The sequence below is a fragment of the Aedes albopictus genome, chromosome 1 (assembly GCF_035046485.1).
Source record: "Aedes albopictus strain Foshan chromosome 1, AalbF5, whole genome shotgun sequence".
NCBI classification, from domain to species: Eukaryota; Metazoa; Arthropoda; class Insecta; order Diptera; family Culicidae; genus Aedes; species Aedes albopictus.
Genome location: NC_085136.1, coordinates 330,754,270 through 330,771,540, shown reverse-complemented (window position 1 = coordinate 330,771,540; position 17,271 = coordinate 330,754,270). Strand labels below are relative to the sequence as shown.

Below are 17,271 nucleotides of genomic sequence, written 5' to 3'. Positions count from 1 at the left end.
GCGGAGGAGAATGTCGGCAGTAATCGGTGGTGGCGGCGGCAGCTGCACAATGGTCGGAAAAAGATAAAGTTCGGCCAAAACTCTTTTTATGTGTTTAATCGAAGTTATAGGTTGCCCAGATATGGTATATAGTGTTTTTAGTGTTTAAAAAGGGGTATTCAAAAATTACGTTATTTCAATAATTTCAAAAACAGTGAAAATCAGTAAACTCCATATTTTTTGCGTTTTTTGTTAGAAAATCAATTCGGATTTAAATAAATGATCATCTTTCGATCAAATCCAATCAAGTTTGTTCAAAACGTGTGAAAAATGTGGAAAGATAAATTTTATTTCAGTAAAAAATGGAAAAATAACGTAAAATATATGAAAAAACATGACTTTTTTAAAAAGCTCTAATTTGAAAAACTGCAAATTTCTGCAAAATATTTAAACGTTTTTAGGCAGCTCTAAGCATGATGTTTAAGATGTACTATTCGAAATTGCGGCGACACGTGACGACACGAACCGTTTTTTAACTTAAAAATTCCCAAAATTTCTAAGGTTTGAAAAGTTTTGTGACATATTAATTTTGCATCATACGTGCATTCAAACAGTCCAATAACAAGCTTTCATATGCTGGATAACTTAAAACATATATTCCATTCTCAAAATATTATTATTTTACTTTTTTCGAATAATTCATTTTTCAATTTTATGACTTAGGCCACTTTGGCAGTAAAAATGTCATTGAAATACAAAAGCTAGTATTTTTTTAATTAATAATCATAAAAGTACAGTACATTAACTTTGTTATAAGGTGAAATAAAGTTTAAAATTATCAATTTCGTTTTTTGGGAGTTTTGGCCGCCCCTTTGTATGGAGCCCGACCAATGTGAGCTGATGGAACGCATGTTTTAATTGGGAAAATTAGTCGGACAATGCTGTGGTGGCTGACTGCGCGTTCGCATCAGAAAAGGTGAGGAGTGCGCGATCGGTTTTGTGGGAATAGAATGACGGTTGCTCTGGTCATAGTCTGATCTGATGGAAGTACAGAGTTGAAATCTGTTACCTTACCTTACCGGTCAGAGTAAGGCCGAAGTGTCCTCTGCTGTACGTAGGAGTCGTCTCCATTCTACTCGGTCCATAGCTCTGTGTCTCCAATTCTGCACTCTACGAAGGGTCCGCAAACCGTCCTCCACTTGATCGACCCACCTTGCTTGCTGCGCACCACGTCTTTTTGTTCCGGTCGGATCACCGTAGCCTCCCGATTTTCGCGGTATGGACGATGGTTGATTCTCTCAGCAGCTGATGCAGCTCTCGTGGTTCATTCGCCTTCTCCAAGTCCCGACTTCCATCTGCACTCCGCCGTCGGGTCCTTGCTTCGTTGTAGATAGTTAGCTTGGTTTATCCAGGAATCCGTATTCGTGCATAATCTGCCATAGCTGGTCTCGATCGATTGTATCATACGCCGATTTGAAATCGATGAACAAGTGATGTGTGGGCACGATGTATTCGCGACATTTCTGCAACACCTGGCGGATGGTGAACATCTGTCCATTATAGCGTGTTCACTCATAATTCCAGCCAGATATTGCCTCACGAACTGTCTTGCAATCGGTGATAGATGGCGGTATAACATTTGAGAGAGTATCTTGTAGGCAACGCTCAGTAACTGTGATCGCGCGGTAGTTCCCGCAATCCAACTTGTCGCCCTTTTTGTATATGGGACACATGATACCTTCCATCCATTCCTCCTGTAATACTTCCTCCTCCCAAATCTTGGTAGTGACCCAGTGTAGTGCTCTCACCAGTGCTCCTGTATCGTATTTTAGTAACTCGTTTGGGGAATTTCACAATTTCAACTGAACTGGTATGTATTTCAACGGCTTCTTTTATACAAGGTACATTTAATATCGAAAACAATTAGCTGATACATTTCAATAGAGGCGTGTTATCGAATTGAGGTAGAGAGATAGAATTTTTGGAGATTCAATAGAGAAATAGTTGGGTATGTTTGGCGCGAACTACGAAGGCGACCTCCTCAAATTCCGCTACAATGGATGAATATAAGGATATCATCCACGAATACCGTCATCTTGTTGCTTTCTACCTTGAAGTAAAGACACGGGTGCACTTTCTATCACTCCAGTCGAAATTCTCAGAGAGCCACATCCAGCTGCAGATTCCAAACTCGACTGGATTGTTTGAGACCGTTCAAAGCATTCCTCGCGTGGCATACTTTCGAAGTATTCACACAGATCCCCTCAGGCTGACCCATGCACAGATTTTCGTCACCGAGAGTACCCTGCAGGAATGCAGATACAGCGTCCAGTTGCTCGATGTCCGAATCGTGTTTTGTAGCCATCTCCATCAGGTACCGAAGCGTGAAGTACCTCACTACAGGAGCGTAAAGTTCCTCGAAATCGATCCACGGTCTCTGCAAACACCCTTTCATGACTAAACGGTCCTAGTACCGCTCAATCCGTCCATCGATGTCTCGCTTGGTTTTGAAAACCCACTAATTTCGGATGACCCTTCGATTCTTCGGTAGCTCTTCTACCACCCAGGAGCTGTTGCTTTCAAGAGCTTGGAGAAGTTATGTTGCATAACTTCTATCCAGTGGTCAAGATCCGGCCTTGTCAGTTCTGAAGTTGGATGTCTCCCCTATCCCGAATGGAATTCTCCTCCACGTTTATCACGCGTGATCTTTTGGACGTACCGTACGAAACGGAAGGCGTTGCTCCCGACCGCTGCGACTCGTCCTAGGACAGCCAGGATCGACCGAGAATCGAATCCGTCCCCCTCAGATTGACATGCGTGCGCTTACCGCATCGGCTACATGGGTCCTATGATTCACCACATGCTTCTTCCTGTTCGTTTAGAATGTGGTCTGGTTCCTCTCCGACCCATTCCGGAAATTCGTCCTAAATGAACTCGATCGGATCTTTTTGTGCTCCGAACTCGCTGCGTTCTTTATTCACAAAGACGCCGTCACAACTGATGGCAATGTTGTCTCTCTCCGGATCGTATCACCAAATGACCCAAATGCGGCTTCCTATCTACCCGCGCTACTCCCACAGTCATTTCACCCACCAATGTTCGTGTTGGACTGCGGTTGATGAGGTACACCGCTGTGTTCACCGTTCTGCCCAGAACCTTTTGTATCGTTCGGAATGCCCCTCATGATGCGGCTCATCATTGGGTTCATCCGCTTGGCTACTCCGTTAAGAATTTGATGACAAATTTGTTGGAATATGACGACATTGGAAACTTTAACAGCGGACGGAAAATGAACGACGGACGGAATTCAAGGACCGGGACGAAAAAGTAAAATACCGGTCTACTTCTTAGTTCGTAATCAGTTCTTCATTGCTAGTCTGACGTTCCGGCATAGCCTTGAATTCATCGTATTCCAAGGGCTTGGTTCCTCGTCTCAATCGTGCAGATCACCATCACCACTATTCTTGCTGCATCTTGGGCACCAACTCTAGCTTCTCTTTTGTTCGACTCTCGCTGCATGGAAACCCCAGACAACCAGTAATCGTATAAGATGTTGCATAAGATGATAAAGTGGAGGCCATATGCGTACATGCCTCCATTTAGGCGCATGTAAAATGTACGTATATCGCCTCCACTTTAACATCTTTTGCGACAGCTTATACGATTACTGGTTGACTGGGACGAATCACGAGAGTTGTTACCTAAGATACAGGCAACGCATTCCAAACTGTTGTTGTTGTAGAACTGAATGCCGTCCGCAATCTTTCTTAGCTTATGCAAACCTTGAATGTTAAGGTGACCCATTCGTCTGTGCCAAATACTCATGTCTGTAACCGAGTACGCTCGGTTGATTACCTGTCGGTTGAGCCGGCCCCCTCCCCCATTTGTCACGATATTCTCCTATACCTAATACAAGTACTGTCACACTTTCCTAGACCACCCCCTCCACCAAATGGTGGACGTAATTTATGAACGTTCCCTTTCCGCAATCCAGCTGCGAAAACTTGTCCGGCTTGCGTTAGAAGATAGCATCCTTTCTTCGTTAAAAGCACTTCGAATCCTCTGGCGCAAATCTTACGCTTACTTACGAATAACAGGTTCGCTGACAAGTCGAGTATTTTCAACACCTCTTGCAAGGCAACGTCACCTTCAACTTGCATTCGCCTTGACGGAGGCTCTCTGAGAGAATTGCGCTGTGCGTGAAATCAATTTTTTTTAACATGGGAAAGGATAGGAGCTGCATTTTCAAATGCTTCTAAAATATTTTAGGGACTTCAGATTGGAAAAAGTGTTAATGTTTGGCAATATACTTTCAATTAGCTACATTGTAACAAGTTTTAGACAAAAGTTTTTAAATCACAATGATATGTCTATAATATAGCGTATCAAAATCTCATTCGATAACATTAAGAACGTTATGCTTGAAAAAATTTCTATAAAGAATTAGAAGCATTTGAAAATGCTGCTCCTATCCTTTCCCATGTTAAAAAAAAATGTTTTCACGCAAGCGCAATTCTCTCAGAGAGCCTCCGTCAAGGCGAATTCAACGCATTCCAAATTGACCGCTCCTCTTGCTTTCGAACACATCCGTTTCCGTTATTCGTCGTCCCGATTTGAAATGTTGCGTCATATTTGTCCTCGAAACCTGTTACGTCGTCCATGTGGGTGGTCTCTCCAGATTGGAAGTGCCGCTCCTCCTGCTCCTGTTTACCGACGGTAAAAACTGCACGTACATATTAATCGACCTGTGATCCACTTGGACGACGACGATCCAGACTTATCCGGACATCTTTGCAGCGTAGTGTTCTGGATTCCCGAGCAAAGTTTAATAACAAAATGATAGCAAATCTAAAACTCGATTTGTATTCAGCAGCAAATTGATATCACATTTTGATATCAGTTTGTTTTGACTAAATTTGATTTCAAATTTTGATTTCGTTTTGCTGTCACTTCAAACTATTATGAATATTAAGTTTTGATGTTATTTCAAAACTAACATTGTATAATAACTCTAAGAATATACCATTAGTGGAATTATCTTATTACATTGAAGTTTTCATATCAATCGAAAAACCACCACATACCCGAGCAAAGACTGACACCAAATTGAAAACTAATTTTGATGTTGTGATATTGCAAATTTTTCCATTTGCCATTTTTTGCCATTTTTTCGTACTGATAGCAAAAACAGTTATCAATTTACTATCACTGATAGCAGGAATTGTTATCAACTTGCTGTTACGGGAACAATTTTCTGCTCTCATTTTTGATGTTTTAACCGTTAAAACGACCAAAACGACAACAACCCGAGTTATCATAATTTGCAATATCACAACATCAAAATTTGTTTTCAATTTGCTGTCTGACTTTGCTCGGGTTGTGACAGTTGAAGCAGTAATCGTCCTTACCCTTGCTGGTACTGCCACTCTTCTGACGCCTCTGATGCTCCTCTCCACATTTAGGAAGCTTCTTCTTCACTGCCGCTTTTAAGTCCGTGCTTCGGCCTCATGTCTTGGAGGATCATGGACTTAACCGCGTTGCGTTGGCCATGGGAAGTAGAACTGTTGTAGCAAACTGATTCTCCGGTAGAATTCGTCATCTTGAAAGGCTTTTTTGAACTGATCCCGGGATTTCCATGTGTCCTTGGCGGTCATCAACATGCTGTATGTAGTTGGTCGTCTCCAATCGAAAACAAATGGTGGCCAACGCCCGCTGCTTCGTGTCTTCATCTACGATCTCACCTTCACGTGGCTTCAACGCACTCTACGTGCCCTCTCGGATAAAGGTCGTCTTTGTCGCGAACGCCCACGTAGACGTAGATCTCTCTTCCTTTGAGCTTCTCAACCCCTAAAGCGAGACTGATTCCAGTGCCCAGATTCAATGCTGCTGCGCTTGATCCAAGTTTTAAAACCTTCCAATTTTCCCGATTGGGCCCATAACCTATCGGGATGGAATTGAAAGGCATCTTGACTGTTTGAATGAAAAACTACTCATTCGTGCCTTGCTACAAATCACCGTGTATTACTTCGATTTCAATAAAGTCGAATAAAATCCATTACCAAAGCTAATCGATCTTATAGAGGAAATTTTCTGTAATAACACTGGAACCTCTTCATATGCACTTGGTTAGGAGTTACCAGGATCAGTGCTGAAAATGTCATTTCTACATATCTAAATTCAACCACATGCAGCTCATTTTAGAAGCTCAACCTGAGAATATGGTGTATGGAAAACTTGTGCGGCTAAACCAGCTCTACAAGAAAATCACTGAAAACCCGATCTTTTTCGAATACCTTAAGATAAATGTCATGATGAATATCGGTCTAGCCGCACAAGTTCTTCATATACCATATTTTCAGGTTGAGCTTCTAAAATGAGCTGGATGTGGTTGAGTTTAGATATGTCGAGATGACATTTTCGGCACTGATCAGGATACCTCAGAGACGTTTAAAGGGTGCTCCAGGGGATCTCTAGGGCACTTCAGGAGGTTACAAGAGTGTTTCAGGAGGATTCCAGGTGGACTCAGGGCCGCATTTCCAAGGGTTTCAGGGAAGTTCCAGAGAATCTTATGGGCTTTTCAGGAGTTTTAGGAGAATACGAAGAGATCTCATGGGCGTTTCATGAGGGTCATATGGGGTTTCAGGGGGTCATCTCAGGGAGTTTCAGGGGGTTTCATAGACCTCCATGGAAGTCTGACGGGATTTCACGGGCATTCCTGCAGGTCTCAGGGTTGTTCCAAGGGGCCTCAGGGGCACTTCAAGATTCCAGGGACCTTAGGAACGCTTGAAAGAGTCTCAAGGGGTGCTTCAGGGGATCTTAGGGGGCTTCAGGGGGTCTCCGGGGGATTCAGGGGACTTCAGGGAGTTCCATGGAAGTTCCAGAGGTTCTTAGGGACGATTCAGGGGATGTCAGGGGCGTGTCAATGAGGTCCCGCGGCTTTTAAGGTACCAGGAGGTGTTTGGGGCGCTTCAGAGTTTCTCAGGGGCGTTCCATGGGGCTTCAGTGGGCTCCAAGGATCTCACGGCGCTTTAGGGAGTCCCAGGGGTGTTTCAGGGGGTTTCAGTAGGGTTGCAGGGAGCCTCTGATGCGGGAGAGTTAATCCGGCTCGAAGGGCCATTTTATGTTCGCGCACATAAGAGCGTCTGTAATGATCTGTCGGTATTGACTGTAGTTCCACAAATGATAATCACTGAATAGTACGCGGTGTGTCTGAATACTTCGGTTTATTGGTTTATTGGAAGTACCTAACTTGTTAAACTTCTTGAACTGTAACATTTTACAATGGACGCGAGAATTGTTACACGATACGATTGGTACTATTCACCAGGGATGCCAGATGTTTTTTTAGAATAATCTGTATCACTCTTTCCAAAAATCTGTATCCAATTCAAAATTTAGGTGAAAAATCCTGTATGGCCCCTCAAGCTAAAAAAATCTGTATTTCTTTTAAAACGAAATCTGTACGGATGCTCGAGAATCTGTATAATACAAATAAATCTGTATATATGGCATCCCTGCTGTTCACATGCTATATTGATACTCTAATTCTAATGGATTGATACTAATTTGATCTAGAACATGGCTGGAGTTAAAAACTGCTTGGCTGACTATTGCTTGTGTACTCGATCCATTATTTCTGGTGGTTACAATGACTACATTGTTTCATTTTACTGAGCGTACAGACAAACTTCTCTAATGTGGATCAAAACCTAACTTGAGGCCTAAACATTAGAGGTATTTAAAGTGTGTCCGGGAGGCATTTAGGACGTTTCTAGGAATCTCAAGGGGTATCAGGAAAGTTCCAAAGAGTCTCACTGGCGTTTCAGGGGGTTTGAGTTGGTTTCAGGGAATATCACTAGATCTCAGGGGCATTTCAAAAAGGTCACAAGATATCTCAAGGGCGTGTTAAGAGGGTTCCAAGAGGTACTAGGAGGTCTTAGGGGCGCTTCAAGGGATAATAAGTGGGTTTCAAGGGGCCTCAGGGACGCTTTAAAGGGTTTCACGGAGTTCCAAGGATGCTCCAGACCAACTCAGTCCCGTTTTGACAGGTCTCAGGGGCGTGAAATAGGGAGTTTCACCATTGGAAACCATGTGGTTTCAGGGGCGTCTCAAGGGGGTCCCAGGGGTATTTACGGTACCCCCTTAAACTCCCTGAAACACCTTTGAGATACTTTTGAATTTTTTAGGACTCCTTGAAGAACCCCTGAGGCCACAAGGAACCCTTCTGGGACATCTTGAAACGCCCTTGAAACTGCATCATCCCTTGAAGGCGTATGAAAACCCACTGAGACCTCCAGGTATCCCTTTGAAATCCGGTCCGGCCACCTGGAACACCCCTGAGAACATCTAGTATTCCCCTGAAACCTAATGAAACCCCCTGAAATGCCCCTGAAACCCCACGGACCCCCTTGAATGGCTCTGAAAACCCCCTGAGAAACTGAAACCCCTCTGGAGCCCATTTGCACACCCTTGAAACTCCCATGAGATCTCCTGGTACTTTTCTAAAACACCTCAGAAACCTCTCTCTGCTCTCCTCTACAAACATCCCCTGGGATGCCATAGAGGAATTCCACGGAGTCATGTCAGTCGATCCTGAGCGACCATTTCAAAAATATCTGAAACTTTGCACAGTTTTTCAATTTCATCTAAATCGTCATTTTTCGATATGAAACCTTCATATTCACTCACGACTAACTTTTCAAAAGGGTGTATGCGAAAATAGTTCAAAAACATTCTAAAAGCTGCACAGCAAAAACGGATTGTTCGATTGTTATGAATTTTTCAGCAAAGTTAGATAACTAAATGATGATTCCTTAGAAAATATACACTGTAAAAAATTTCTTTTTTTACTTTAAAAAAATATGATCTTTGTCACAAAAACTCAAATATCTCAAAACCCTATCTTTTTACCAACGTCAATTTTTTAGGGAAAATGACCCATTATATCAGCTATCTACCATAAAATTTTGGTGATGGTAAACTGATAAACAAAAAAGTTATGACATTTCAAACATTTAACAATTTTTACATTTAGTAACAAAAAAAAATTTTTTTCTGTGTAAATTATTTCGAGAATTATATTTTGATGCTGATTTTATTGTAAAGGCTACCGCCTGAATTAAACAAGTTGTTTTCATGATATTTTTGTTTGATTGTTCATAATTACTATAGTATCTATTTGAAACTTAGACGCGATCCAGTGTTGTGATCAAAAATATTGAGAGTGTCATACTTTTTATTGTACGTGACTGGTGGAAAAATCCCTTGATAGTGTTGAAAAGCTGTTGATCATAAGAAAAATGGAATTAAACTTATTTTTAAGACGAAAGCTGCATAATAAAAGTTTTATATATACGCGTATACGTCTAGTTGATCTGCAAAAAAATACCTCTTAGAGAACAGACTTTATGATCGGAAGAATGCGAGTAACTTCAACAACAACAAATGCATGAGAGGTACATACCACAGACAAACAGACGAAACGCCTAGAACAATTTTCGTGAAAATCCATCGCCCAGTTCACACTACCACCACCTGGTGGAAATGTTTCACGAAACACTGCGTTGTGCAATATCGTCATCAGAAGGCGCTAGTGTGAAACGTCAAACGCAAAGAAAAACGATGGGCGCTCTTCTTGTTATGAAAGCCACAACCAAGATTCAAAATGATCGTTAAAGGCGTGGTCAATGAAAATTTCGTCAGTGTTACGTTTGTTTGTCTGTATACATACCATGACAATGCTCATGAAAAAGCAAAAAAATACTACCGCGCTATGGATATTTAATTTGAGACCGTATGATGAAAAAAAATATTCAAAAGAGTTACGAAATCTCACCGAAAGCACCATAGATAAACTGAAAGAGACTGATTATGCCCAAATTGAATACAAATTTACGAATTTGCACGTCCTGCCGTCTAGACTTTGACAAACGAGCCATCATCGGTAAAGCAGGGCGCAGGAAGTTCGAAAACGACAACAACTGAGAAATTACCAGAAGTGCTAAGTGCAGAGAGTCATGCCACCATTTTTTTTCCTCCCCTGTTGGGGAAATTAAGCCACTGCATCCAATAGGCTGAACTTTTGTGGCATGTCCCGTTTTGATATTCGCATCTAGCCAGCTAATTACCATGTGTCAAGTAATCAGCTACTGCCACGACGCGTCGTCTCCCAGTCAGGTGCAATGGAATTGATAAACTCCAAGACCTTTCCAGGTTTTGCAGACCAGATCTCACTGGGTTGCAAGCAACCAATATTTAGAAATCTTTGCCTGCGCGTGTATAAAGCACCACAACTGCAAAGCAGATGTTCCGAGGTTTCACGTTCCGTATTACAGAAACGACAGATATCACTCTGGATATTTTTCAAGTGATACCTGCTCGGGCAGTGTCCAGATACTAGGCCAGTGTATGTACATAGAGCTCTCTTGTTGAGCTCTAAGAGCTTTTTGGTTTTATAAGCATTTGGTGTTATAAATCGTGTTCGTTACAACGAAGAATCGATCACCGTGCGCCATCTGTTCGTGAGGAGTCGAAGTTATGCCCGAATACATCACCCCGTGAAATCCCTCGTCCGTCAAACCTCGATGGCCGAAGGAAGAGGTATAACGCAAAATCGCATAGAAGTTTCGGGAAGTTTCGGCGACTTCCGACGGTATCGGCTATAAATACTGAATGTGACAGATGGAAAAGGTCTTTTTTATTCGATCTGCCAACGAGACGTCAAAGTTGTTAGTTGTTGTTGTGAAAATTTACTGACTAGTTAAGAGAATTGAGCTGAAGAAATAAAAGTGAAATAATTAAGTGAAATATAGTGTAGAAGGAAGAAATAAAAGTTAACTTAAGAGAGAAATACAATGTTTTAAGAACTTACCTGCGGTGTTGTGTAGTGCATGCTGAAAAACCTGAAAGAAGAGAAGTGGAAAGAAACAAGATACTTACCTGCTCTAGTGCTAGACGTGAAACCTAAAAGGAAGAAACATTTAAGAAAGTTCCGCTGCGAACCACTACTATCACCATTGGTCCTTCGAACCGGATGTGCGTTGAACTCCGTGCATCCACCCGTACGTTCATCTGGGAGTCGTCATCTTTCCTATTCTGGATTCACGTGTCTGGAGCAGATAGACACCACCCTGCCGAAGCTGCACTCACCTGTTGCCCCGCATCGTTGATGAAATTTGATCCGTTCAAGGCATAAAATTGCCTTCTCAAAGGTAATTAACATTCCAATCTCTATACTCTCTCGCGTTTTGTGCTTCCTGGTCTGTCGCTTCCAGATTCACAATGTCTACGGAACGTCGTCTGAAAGGCTTCAAGACCCGCCAAAAAAGCCTGCTGGCATCGTTCAGCCAAATTAAGGAGTTCATGGACAATTACGAGGAAGAGACCGATGCATGCCAAGTACCGGTCCGACTAGAGCATCTTGTGACGTTGTGGAACGACTTCAACTTGGTGCAAGCGGAGCTAGAGACGCTGGACGAAAGCGACGTCGACGATCAACTCAAAACGCGCATGGAATTTGAGAGCAACTATTTCAAGGTCAAAGGTTTCCTACTGTCGGTGAATAAAAACCCTACGCCGCCGCTGACACCTACGTCTTCTCATTCAACTGCGCATGTCCCTGCTACGTCTTCTCACGTCCGGCTTCCCGACGTGAAACTGCCGGTGTTCAGCGGAAACCTCGATAGTTGGATGAACTTTCACGATTTGTTTGTCTCGTTGGTACATACGTCGCACGAACTGTCTAATATACAGAAGTTCTATTACCTCCGCTCTTCGCTCTCCGGAGACGCATTGAAATTGATTCAAACGATTGCCATAACGGCGAACAACTACATAGTTGCCTGGAGCCTCCTGGAAAACCACTATCAGAACCCAGCGCGATTGAAGAAATCCTATGTGGACTCACTGTTCGAGTTCCCATCGCTAAAGCGGGAATCAGCGACAGAGCTGCGATCTCTCGTCGAAAAGTTTGAAGCAAACGTTAAAGTGCTCAAGCAGCTTGGTGAAAAAACGGAATTCTGGGACGTCATTCTCATCAGAATGCTCAGCATCAGGCTAGATCCAACAACAAGACGAGACTGGGAGGAGTTTTCTTCGACACAGGCTGCGATATCCTTCCAGAATCTTACTTCTTTCATACAACGACGTGTTACTGTTCTCGAAACGATCGGGAAACCTATTGAAAGCTCAGGATTCAGCGTGAAGAAACCCTCGCAGCGCCCGGTTGCCAGCCACGGAGCTTTCCAGTCCGGTTCCCGAAAGTGTATCGTCTGCAACGACCATCATCCACTGTACCAGTGCGCAACATTCGCTAAACTCATCCCCGAAGATAAGGAGAAGGAAGTTCGTCAGCACCAATTGTGTCGGAATTGCTTGAGGAGAGGTCATCAGGCACGCGATTGCTCGTCTACGAGCACTTGCCGACACTGCCGAGGTCGTCATCATTCTTTGCTCTGCAGTAACGTACACCCGAACTCAACTACCCCAAAACCGGCAGACAATGCTCAGATGAAGCAACAAACAACTAAGCCTTCCGTTGAACAACCGTCTGTGTCGCTATCAGCGACTCTCGACAGCTCTCCATGTCTTGCAGCGACCAGAAACCATCGTAAGAGCGTCCTCCTTGCGACTGCGATTATCAAACTTATTGACGACAACGGGACGGAGCATCTAGCTCGAGCGCTACTCGACTCCGGCAGCGAATGCTGTTTTATGACTCAATCGTTTTCGCAGCTTGTCAAAGGTCATCGTCAGAAAATGTGGTGCCCTGTTGTCGGAATAGGTCAATCAACTACCGAAGCTCGCTACAAACTGCGCTCTACAATCTGCTCCCGTGTGTGTCACTACTCCGCTTCGTTAGACTTCCTAATTCTACCGAGGGTTACCATCGATCTCCCATCAGCCTCTATAAACGCCTCTTCCTGGGAAATTCCGCCTGGAATTGAACTTGCCGATCCGTCTTTCCATCAATCCAGCAAAATTGATGTAATCTTAGGAGCTGAGGTCTTTTTCGACATATTTAAGTTCGCAGGCAGAATCAATCTGGGTGATGATCAACCAACCCTGATCAATTCTGTTCTTGGATGGGTGGTCTCAGGCAAAGGGGAAACTTCTCCATCAGCGAAACCGGTTGTAGCTAACTTAGCTACCATCAGCGATCTTCATCAACTCATGGAACGATTTTGGTCTCTCGAGAACGACACTACATCCTCTTGCTACTCTGTCGAGGAAGCGGCTTGTGAGAACCACTTTCAACAAAATGTTTCTCGAACTTCGGAAGGCCGGTACTGTGTTCGTCTGCCAGTGAAAGAGGATATTCTCACCAAACTAGCTGATAATCGACGCACTGCAATTCGACGTTTTCACATGCTGGAATCCCGACTCGATCGTGACGTCATCCTGAAACAACAATATAACAACTTTATGGACGAATATGAATTTCTGGGCCACATGCAACAAGTATTCGACCATGAGACTCCACCAGCACCCTGCTACTACCTGCCTCATCACGCTGTAGTGCGTGAGGAAAGCACTACAACAAAATTACGCGTGGTGTTCGATGCATCATGCAAAACACCCGGAGGTCCATCATTGAACGATGCTCTGATGGTTGGCCCTATTGTACAGCAAGACCTCCGCTCGATAGTAATGCGGTCCAGGACGCGGCCGATTATGCTAATAGCCGATATCAAGCAAATGTACAGGCAAATTCTTGTGGACGAAAGAGACACCCCTCTTCAGCGGATAATATGGAGACCCGCACCAGATACACCACTGCATACATTTGAGCTTAAGACGGTGACGTATGGCACGGCCAGTGCCCCGTACTTGGCAACCAGAGTACTGCAGCAACTAGCCAACGACGAGAATGAAAACTTTCCCGAAGCTGCCGAGGTACTAATCAACGATTTTTATGTCGACGACCTTTTTTCCGGAGCCAGGACAGTGCAAGAAGCAATCCAGCTAAGAACTCAACTCGATGCACTGCTACGCAAGGGAGGCTTCGAACTTCGTAAATGGGCGTCAAATGTTCCTGCTGTACTCGAAGACGTCTCACCAGAAAATTGTGCTCTCCAGCCTTCCGTGGATTTGAACAGAGATCAGTGCCTCAAAGCTCTTGGCCTTCACTGGGAGCCATCGACAGACTACCTGCGGTACCAAATCAACCTTTCTGATCCTGCAGATCAACCTTTGACGAAGCGGCGAGCACTTTCGCACATCGCACGGCTGTTTGACCCACTTGGACTGGTGGGCCCAGTAGTCACTTCAGCAAAACTGTTTATGCAGAGCCTATGGACGTTGAAGGACGACGTTGGAAACCGCTGGGGCTGGGATCAGGAGCTGCCCTTAGCCTCTCGTAAATATTGGCAAACATACCATTCGGAATTGAACCTTCTAAACGATCTTCGAATAGAGCGCTGTATCTTGGTCGAAGACGCAACATCAATTCAACTGCATCTATTCTCCGACGCATCCGAACTAGCTTACGGCGCATGTGCTTACCTGCGTTCTACCAACGCCGCCGGAGTGATAAGAGTTGCGCTTTTGACGGCTAAATCGAAGGTTGCCCCATTAAAGCGGCAGAGCATTCCGCGCCTAGAGCTGTGCGGTGCCCTGCTTGCGGCGGAACTCTATGAGAAAGTCATTGCATCGCTTCAGCTTCGACCTGAATCCTTTTTCTGGGTGGATTCTACAACAGTGATTAGCTGGTTAAAATCCGCTCCATCGGCCTGGACAACATTTGTTGCAAATCGGGTTTCAAAGATACAACTGGCAACGGAGAACTGCAAATGGAATCATGTCCCTGGTCAACAAAATCCTGCTGATCTCATCTCACGGGGTACGTCAGCGGAATCGCTTCTTCAGAGTAAAATTTGGTGGACCGGCCCAACCTGGCTTCAGCACGACATGGATTCCTGGCCAACGCAGCCACTCATCGGTAATCGCAACATCGAAGTTCTCCACGAAATGCGAAAATCCGCAGTTACAGCTCTTACCGCAGCAAACAACCCCTCCTTCATCGATGAACTGGTCAGCAGATTCTCCTCGTTCCGGCGCTTAACGCGCGCCATCGCTTACTGTCTGCGGTTTGCTCGGAACTGTAAGCTGAAGGAACCCAATCGCCCCTGCACCGAAACACTGACTTACGAGGAAACGGAAGCGGCAGAATTAATGCTAGTTTCGCTGGTACAGCAACAAGAATTCAACAGCGAGTGGAAGTTACTGCAACAAGGAAAACCTGTCTCAACTAAGTCGCGGCTTCGATGGTTTCACCCCTTCTTGTCCGATGACAAGGTGATCCGGATTGGAGGCCGACTGAATCAGGCGAAACTACCCTATAACACACGGCACCAAATTCTTCTTCCTGGAAAACACCGTTTGTCGATGCTCCTGGCGCAATATTTTCACGAAAAGCATCTCCATGCATCACCACAACTCCTACTATGCCTTCTTCGAACTCGGTATTGGCTCATAGGGGCCAGAGATGTCGCCAAAAGGACAGTGCACTCATGCGTTCCCTGCTTCCGAGCGCGACCCAAATCGCTCGAACAATTCATGGGTCAATTACCATCTCCCCGGGTCAACATGGCACGACCGTTTGCAATTACCGGCGTAGATTATTGGGGACCAATATCTATTCAACCATCACACCGACGAGCCTCACCCAGAAAGGCGTACGTGGCGGTTTTTGTGTGCTTCTGCACTAAAGCCGTCCACTTGGAATTGGTATGCGACCTAACAACAGCGAAGTTTATCCAGGCACTACGTCGATTCGTGTCCCGCCGGGGTCTGTGCTACGAAATATACAGTGACAACGGCAGAAACTTCGTGGGAGCCGCGAATGAGCTGAGGAATTTAATACGCACCAAGGAACACCAACAAGCACTAGCTGAGGAATGCACTGAAAACGGGATACGGTGGCATTTCAATCCTCCTAAAGCGTCACATTTCGGTGGCCTTTGGGAGGCAGCAATATTTTCCGCCCAGAAACACTTCAATCGTATCGTAGGACCGCACAGACTTGCCTATGATGATATGGAGACACTTCTTTCTCAAATAGAGAGTTGCCTTAACTCAAGGCCAATTGCACCAATGAGCGACGATCCATCGGATTATGATCCGTTAACACCAGGGCACTTTCTGGTTGGCACGGCGCTGAAAGCTGTTCCCCAAGCGGATTTCTCGTCGATTCCATACAATCGGTTGCGGTATTGGCAGCACACTCAGAAACTCCTCCAAGATGTATGGACACGGTGGCAACTGGAATACGTCTCGACACTGCAACAACGAACAAAATGGTACAAATCGCCAGTCGTCATCGAAAAAGATCGCCTGGTTCTACTGAAGGATGAGGATGCACCACCGATGAGCTGGAGAACAGGACGAATAATCGAACTACACCCGGGCGCCGATGGGATTACGAGGGTGGTAACTCTGCGAACAGCGAATGGTATTTTCACTCGACCGGTGTCAAAAATTTCTCTGCTGCCCATCGAACCACTTTCGAGCACTATTGCTTCCAGCATTGGGACTGCTTCCTCCGACGAAATCTCTAGCAGCAACTACCGTTCCAAAAGAAAGGCCTGAAATGTAAAATACAAGGCATTTTTTTGGAATGGACGAGGTGAGAACCTGTCCTAAATAACAACTTTTCTCAATTTGGTCTACCGGGTCTTCTGTTTTTGTTTATTTACAAGCTGCTGCAACGATCAACCGAATGACGTCTACGACTTGACAGCTGGAGGCTTTTCATCGATTTTGCTGAAAGGTTGGCGAATGCAAATCGACGACGTATCAGAAATTGACATTCCTGAAGGGGCCAGCATGTTCGTTACAACGAAGAATCGATCACCGTGCGCCATCTGTTCGTGAGGAGTCGAAGTTATGCCCGAATACATCACCCCGTGAAATCCCTCGTCCGTCAAACCTCGATGGCCGAAGGAAGAGGTATAACGCAAAATCGCATAGAAGTTTCGGGAAGTTTCGGCGACTTCCGACGGTATCGGCTATAAATACTGAATGTGACAGATGGAAAAGGTCTTTTTTATTCGATCTGCCAACGAGACGTCAAAGTTGTTAGTTGTTGTTGTGAAAATTTACTGACTAGTTAAGAGAATTGAGCTGAAGAAATAAAAGTGAAATAATTAAGTGAAATATAGTGTAGAAGGAAGAAATAAAAGTTAACTTAAGAGAGAAATACAATGTTTTAAGAACTTACCTGCGGTGTTGTGTAGTGCATGCTGAAAAACCTGAAAGAAGAGAAGTGGAAAGAAACAAGATACTTACCTGCTC

At 44.5% G+C, this 17,271-nt stretch overlaps 1 protein-coding gene across 1 annotated transcript; it reads left to right on the top strand.

The window, feature by feature from the left end:
- Positions 1–11,259: 11,259 nt before the first annotated feature.
- On the top strand, positions 11,260–16,566 carry LOC134284034 (uncharacterized). Its single transcript, XM_062842189.1, has one exon. The coding sequence runs from the start codon at positions 11,260–11,262 to the stop codon at positions 16,564–16,566; it is 5,307 nt and encodes a 1,768-aa protein (XP_062698173.1).
- The last annotated feature ends 705 nt before the right edge of the window (positions 16,567–17,271 follow it).

What these genes read in the sequence shown, in the direction of transcription:
- LOC134284034 (XM_062842189.1), top strand. Translation starts at nt 11,260, where the DNA reads ATGTCTACGGAACGTCGTCTGAAAGGCTTCAAGACCCGCCAAAAAAGC.